This window comes from Tripterygium wilfordii, chromosome 18 (genome assembly GCF_013401445.1).
Source record: "Tripterygium wilfordii isolate XIE 37 chromosome 18, ASM1340144v1, whole genome shotgun sequence".
NCBI classification, from domain to species: domain Eukaryota; kingdom Viridiplantae; phylum Streptophyta; class Magnoliopsida; order Celastrales; family Celastraceae; genus Tripterygium; species Tripterygium wilfordii.
In genome coordinates, this window is record NC_052249.1 from 3,124,847 (window position 1) to 3,132,067 (window position 7,221).

At 38.1% G+C, this 7,221-nt stretch overlaps 1 protein-coding gene across 2 annotated transcripts; it reads right to left on the reverse strand.

Moving 5' to 3' along the window:
- Positions 1–234: 234 nt before the first annotated feature.
- Positions 235–6,612, reverse strand: LOC119984039. Of its 2 annotated transcripts, none has more exons than XM_038827793.1 (6): positions 5,432–6,612; positions 4,153–4,368; positions 3,816–3,883; positions 2,064–3,663; positions 1,633–1,977; positions 235–1,433 (listed from the first exon to the last, which is right to left on the reverse strand). In XM_038827793.1, exons 2-6 carry the CDS (start codon positions 4,301–4,303, stop codon positions 790–792), a joined length of 2,808 nt encoding a protein of 935 aa, XP_038683721.1. In that variant the 5' UTR covers positions 4,304–4,368; positions 5,432–6,612; the 3' UTR covers positions 235–789. The 2 variants fall into 2 exon arrangements, with proteins under 2 accessions (XP_038683721.1, XP_038683722.1); XM_038827794.1 differs by lacking the exon at positions 5,432–6,612 and adding an exon at positions 4,781–4,797.
- Between the last annotated feature and the right edge of the window lie 609 nt (positions 6,613–7,221).

Genomic DNA, 7,221 nt, shown 5'->3' on the forward strand with positions numbered 1-7,221 from the left:
AGAACTTAGCCAATTGTTCACCAACTAGTTATTCACCGGATAACTGGTGTTGGTAATGTGGAATACACCCAACTGTCCACCGGACAATTGACGGGTGATCTCACACATTGAAAGTAATATACTTGAAATGAAGTTTCAGCTCAACATTCCAAACGTTATGTTCAGCAAGCAATTATGCTGAGACAGAAATGTGCACACATGAATATATCAAGGCTCAGAGACTAGCACTCCATGTTTTCCTCTATTTTGATTTTTATTAGCTTAAACCACAACAACAGCTACTATGAAATTACTATTACAGAGTCATGTAAAGTAGTAGTCACCATTCACAACACTTCAAATTTTGTAAATACAGCAGCAAAAGCCCAGAAAGGTCAACAAAAGAAATAAATGAAGCAAGGGGAAACCCAGAAAACCTCAATGCACACACCAAACTCCACATATTCTACAATGGTAAGAAGTAAGAACGACCAAGTTGTCATCTCTCATTATCAACATCATCAAAAGCTTAATGGAATATTTCTTTTTCTGTATAAGAAGAAAAGAACTTGTACGGGCAGTTCCGCAATGTCTGCCCATCATTCCTGCAATAGGATCTCTTCCAAGAATAAGCAAACACAATGTGAAGTTGTAAACTGGACAGCTCGAGAATGTTAGATGAGGTCCCTCCTGTCTTGGTGGCACTCCTATCCTTCATATGCACAAGAAATTACTTGCTTATTTTCTCCTTCCCACTCAGACGCAGGGCAGGTCAATTATTTGTACACAGATACATGATTTGTTTGTCTATCAAGTAATCACAGCATTTCTGTTTTCCTTTATCTCATCCAGAAGCAACAGTTCACCAGTTTCTGAACTTCCATTTATACAGCTTAGCACGGTATCTTCCATCAGTTCTTCAAAAATGACTTCACCCATCTCAAAAACGATACTTTCAGTATCAAATCGAAGATCCATCCATGTTCCAGTTTTAGCCATGTCCTTTTTGAGAATCTGATCCAAAGTGTGAGGCAGCGGCAATGGGATTAGATGCCAATTAACTCCCTTCCAAACCTCAAGAGTAGCGTTTTTCATCTCAAGGACAGGCCTAATACTCAGTTTCACAAATGATGACCAAGGGGAGCAACCAAAGTAGGGCTGATACAAGTCCACGAGAACTTCATTAATACAATCAAAGAGCAGCATCCTGTCGTGACAAAGCTGATCGGAAGAGATTTCCAGCTCTTCAAACAATAATGGATCAAGAAGCTGTTCTGAAGTACTGGACATTAAATATACTTCATCCCACTTCAAGTCTGAGGCCTGCAGCACCGCTCTTATGTACTCAACAATTTGCTCACTGTCGTCCACACAAGTCTTCAAATGGATGTCTTCTGTAGTCGACGAGTCACACTCTTCAAATTGAATTCGTAGTGGTTGCACTGGAAGTTCAGCTGAAAATATCGGAAAACATTGAAATTATTATTGCAAAAGTAATATGATGTAAAAGTTACTGATGAATATGGTGTCATGGCATGAAACCCATTCTGTAAGGGGAATTATCGAAAGTTCAAACCCTAGTTAACAGGGGGGAGGGAGCGTTCCCAAATTTAGGGTGCAAAATATTTGTCAACTCTTTCCATGAATACATACCAGATTCGGACTTTGTGCTTGAGGGGCTGATATCATCCTCTGTGAACAGCGGCTCAAGAACAGATACTGGACTTGGTCGCTCTGGTATATACACAGTAGTCTCTACATCTTCAACTGCCTTGGTTATTGAAGCATTGGATGGAGATGCTGGTGGAGAAAATGTTTGTTCTTTCCCTTCACAGGTCTCCTGGCATTCTGAATTTTTTTGTTCATCACATGCTTCACAGATATCACCATCTTGTTCATCTATAGTAATGTCTGTAGAGACGCTTGGTTGAGGAGGAGTACTGAAGGATATAATTTCTTCCTCGACGGCAATATCGGCTGATCTACAAATCTCATCACCTGCAGACAGCGTAAATGTTTAAGAATAGCAAACCATGGGCACAACAAACCGGTGATCACAAGTTAGAGAAACTGAAAAGACAAACCTTGACAAGTCAACTTGTCCATAACTGAAGAAATGGTACCTTCATTATCAATAACAACCTCACTCACGTTCTCCATAGTTGGGTTAGGACGAGGTTGTACTGCATTATCAGCATTGGCATCAGAGATGCTGGATTGACTTTCTAAGTTTTGTGCCAACAGAGCCTCATGGCTGAAACCATTCTCATGCTTTTGACATTTGTCAGAGTTGGTCAATCTCATTTGTGCAGTCACGAAACCATGCCCCCAGTCTCTCCCAGGGCTACCAAAAGGAGAAGCGTTATACTCAGGAAGGGAGAGAATCCTACCAAGGGTTTTGGGAACTTGTCTGCTGGAAGAGACAACATCCCCATCCCTCATATTTAGCCTCTCAGAAAAATGTTTCTTGGCCTCAACATAGATATTAGACATTCTTTGCTTGGAAAACCTAGCAGCTTCATTTTCCACAGCTGTTTCACAGTGTTTCAGCTTGCTGATCTTGTCTCCTTTTTTGAAGCCTGTGGAAGGTCTGGCGATTCTTTCAATAAAGTGTTCTTTTCTTGGTGAACTCATTCCAACGTTTTCCTTTGTTCCTTTGTCATTAGCCCCCAAATGATGACTCTCATATGAAGTTCTTAGAACGTCATCAGTGTAGATTTCGGGCCTCTCCTTTCCCATAGCATTTTTCAACTTTCTTTTAATTTCAGTGATAAAAAAATGGGAACCAATTCTTTCACTTGGACCTTTGTTTCTGACGATGGGATGAGAATCTGGTGATGAACCAATACAGCTTTCAGTTTCTGAATTTTGCAAGGCTGGCTTCAATATAATGATTGTATTTGAAGCTTGGGGAGAAGTCATACTTCCCTTTGATACGGGAATTTCCATAGACTTGGCCTTTCTCCTGAAAAATTTACGCTGTTTACGCTTGACAAGCTCATCGGATTGTCTTGAGTTTCTGGGCTCGTGGTCTGACACTTTAGGTCCTACAAGTGTCTTTGAGTCTTCTCCTTCCTCCACCGAAGTATTTTGCATGCAATGACCATACTTAATCAAAATTGATGATGGATCTTGCACAAGTTTTAGAAACAATTCATCATCTGCACACAATATCTGAAGTACATTAATAAGATTCTCAGGAAGGTGAACATCCCCATCTTCTGCGATATGATTCACACTAATGATCTCTTGAGTTATAAACAACTCGATCACCCTGCCCATTTTTTCTTTCAGGTCCTGAATCTTTTGGTTTGGCTGTGAATTAACTTCAGCATGTTGCTCATGGTTCAAAGAACTCATTAATTTGATCCGCTGGCACAACTTCTCCATTATTTTTTCCATATCGACATGATTTATAAATTCTTTCTCCAACTTCTCCAGACAACTGTGCTCAGGTTCCAAATTTTTAGCAGCATCTATATCACAACTTCTACTGTGAGTTCCGTTTGTTTTCTTGTGGTTCCTCTTGTTTTGGCTGCCATTTTCTGTGTCAGTTTTTCTCTTTTCTAAAGCACTACTAGCCTCTTTCCCGGTGTCTTGATCACTGAACATTTCTTCTTCTATAAGTTCCTTCACACTAGGTTTATTAGCATCAGCCACCAGCTTTGCACCCTCTTCACCATCCTGAAACAAATTAGTAAAGCCAATTAGTGTTTGAAAGCTAAACTCTAGTAGTGACTGGTTTTTTAATTTACTACACCGATAAATCCTTCTCACAACTCATACCATAATTAAAATTTTATATAACAGGTAAGGTTCACCAGCAAGATACTCACAGGGGTTCCTTGACAGTTTTCATTGAGATGAATCAACTTGTCATGCTTATTTCTTGAATTTGCAGCACCTGCAAGTGTAACAGAAAATTTTACGAAGTTTTGTTTTATAAAATTTATAACGTTAAAGCAACTGTACAATCACCATGTTTAAATGAGTGTGTCAATACTTAAGAGAATAAAATGGATATTATTCTCAAATTCACTTCCTTTCAAGAAAATTGGAAAGCATTGAACGGGTAACAACAGTTGTATGTCAAAAAAACCATAATTTCTTCTTTCTATGTGTTAGTCCTTTTTCTTTTTCTTTTTTAGTTTTGGATTTTGAAGCAAGCCTTACCAGAGGCATGCCTGCCACCACGTCTCCTATCTGTGACCAACTTCTGAGTTGTTCGACCATGACGAAAATCAAAGATACCAATCAAACCCCACATACATCCTGATGGATCCTTTTCATATCGAACAGGGTGTCTTTGCGATCTCTTTCCCATAATAAATGGATGATTACTCAGTTTGCTTTATCCAAATATTTCACCAGTGTGTGCCCACAGGAAATCTGAAAATAGAGGGAAGAATATTAGAAAGAAACACCAGGGAAACATGACATTTTGCTTCAGAATTTTCATCTATGCGCAATAAAAGATATGGGAAGGCTCTGCCATCATCAGTGCTTTATATTTGATCTGGGGAAGGGGAAAATAAGGACATACAGCTCCTGCCAACCTCAAAATATGAACATTGGTCATTTGATGGCATTGCCAAACACATACACAAAAGACAGACATATGCATGCAAATGGAGAAAATATATATGCTCAGCCAGAAGATAGTTCACTCATTTTAACATGAAGATGAATAGTCATTGAACAAGAAAAAAGAAATGATTTTCAGCAGATGAACCACAAAAAGTCAAGAGAAATATTAAAAAAAAAAAGTGAAACTGGGAACAAAGGTTTTCTTCATCTTCACCAGTTCTTTGTTTTAGGTACAGGGTTCCCGGTCATGTACTTCCAGAGAAGCTCCTCCTAGTTGAGGGAATAATCATCAGGAATGCAAGACAAATTGGCAGAAAAATTAACCAATTCCATCCCATAAGTAAAACTTGAGGCTGAAAGACTCTAAGAACCAATACACAACAGGTTGAAGAAAAAGGTCTTGTTTCTCCTATGAATTTTATTTTTCCAACAATGCAACTTGACAAACAAATCAATTTCGAAGCAGAATTTCCATAAGAAAAAAAATAAATAAATAAAACAAATAAAAAAAAAAAAAAGCCTCCACAGTTCTCATAGTGCTAGCAAGAAATCCATGGAGACTCGGGTGGTGACAATGATCTAGGCAAAATCAGTGTCTGCTCCCTCAGTAAAATATGCTTTTGCGGGTAAGAGGTTAGTTATACACCAAAAGGGCCTTTTGACTAACTCATGCAGCTGCTAAATCTTAGCCAATTAAGATGACATACTCATTCAATGATTCAATGATCATATGATACAATTTGGACTTGCAAAGGGAGAAAAAGGAAGAAGACTATCCAAAGACAAACAGAAGCACCTGCTAATTTCCTTCTTGAGATAGGATGCACAAAAAATGAGAATATGTGAAAAGACCATCAATACATACCTTAAAATCAGGGTCTTCAATTTCAATGTGGTTTGAGAAGAGCAGTAATTGAGTTCGAGTTTCCAACCATGTAAAGAAAGCCAACAAAAACCCAATTTTTCTTAACAGCTTGGATACAGCTTTCTTTGGATGGCAAGGTATCAAAGCCTTCCCTTAGCTTCCATAATCATCGCCCACGATTCTAAGAGCCTATGAGGACTTGATCTTCACTTCAACATAAAGACCAGCTACAATGAATGACCATTATTGGGTCATAGCTCAACAATTCACTCCAACACCACCAAATTGGATGCTGAATCGCTGATACCAAATCCCAAAGGCACTCATTCAACAGGGAATCGATGAACTTATTTCAATCAAAGAGACAATTCAGGTATATGAAGTCTCTCCCACAATGTTATCTTATTAAAAGGAACGAAATGACAGAAAATACCTCCACTTCACTGCGGAGTGTCAACATACAAGGACCAAATCCATTTTCCCCAAATTAATCAAAAACGTCAAAAAATTCTAGAAGAAGAACTACAAAGGCAGGGAAATGAAACCCAAATTACAGTTCAACAGCAACATGTACAGACAGAGCCAAAAACAAGATTTTTTTTTTTCAAAGTGGGTGGGTATCTTTTGACAACGAAAAAGACTGGCAAATGCTTATCTAGCATCAACCCATTACTTTATTAAGGCGAAAATTCTTACGGGACAGGCAAGGAAGACTTTATAAAGTGGAGGAAGAAGCCAGAGAGAGGGAGAGGAGTGTCAAAGTGGAAGTTGAGTGCTTTACAAAGTTGTTGGCAGAGAGAAGAGGTAGAAGGAGAAAGAGAGAATACGTGACAGATGGGTATGGATTGATCATCTTGCTGGGCCCATCTTGAGAGAGAGAAATAAGGAAAGAGAGAGCTTTCTGTACAAGGAAAGAGAGATTTCTTCTCTGCAAATTCCACGTCGAGCCATCATCAAACTAACCACCTCCATCTCCCTTTCTGACTAAAACCCATTTCTACGCAGATAACCCAGAAAAATGTCTGGGGATTCCCCATCTCGTTGTTCTTTCTGACTAAAATCCATTTCTATGCATATCACCCAGAAAAATGTCTGGGGATTGTGTAATGTACTTTTTGGTTTCCAGAGGTATTATATTAAGTGAGTAGAGAAAATGGATGGCAAAATTGTAAATACATGGTGACGGCAAGGAAAAGATTGGAAAAATGCTTTTCTTGCTTTTGTCAGCACGTTGAGTTTGGTGAGTCGGCTCGGACATTGACTCGGTGCATGTTTCTTGACAATTTTTTTAACAAATTCTTTATTATTCATAAAATAAGGGCCTCCGTAATCCGTTTAAAATTATAGATACAATAATTTAAGAGGTGTGTCATCATATCACATTTTTTTTATTTTTAAAATTTATCGGACATTTTGTCTATATCATTATATATGAATTATAGATTTTAGGAAATTGCGGAGCCCCAAATCCGAGTTAGATAACATTTGAAATGATAGTGTATCATCACTACTTGTCTTGTGTAATCACATAAATTGGATCTTTTAAACAATAAATATAAATTAAATACATATTGATACAACATAGTATTCAATTAGAGTTGTTATTTACCAACCTTTTGAAACGGCATTGAAGACCACTAAACACAATAATTTGTGATTGATAATGAGGTTTTGGGATAGTGAAAGGCCTTTTGGCTTGTATTGGACTCCACCACATTGTCTTTCTTGTCACCTTTTTTTTTTAAATTTTTTTTTGATAAGCCTTTCTTGTCACCTATTATAATGCTAAT

Coding starts and splice junctions, on each gene's coding strand:
- LOC119984039 (XM_038827793.1), bottom strand. CDS start 4,303: ATGGGAAAGAGATCGCAAAGACACCCTGTTCGATATGAAAAGGATCCA. Junction 3,884..4,152: donor TGGTGGCAGGCATGCCTCTG/GTAAGGCTTGCT, acceptor TTACACTTGCAG/GTGCTGCAAATTCAAGAAAT. Junction 1,434..1,632: donor AAGCACAAAGTCCGAATCTG/GTATGTATTCAT, acceptor CGATATTTTCAG/CTGAACTTCCAGTGCAACCA.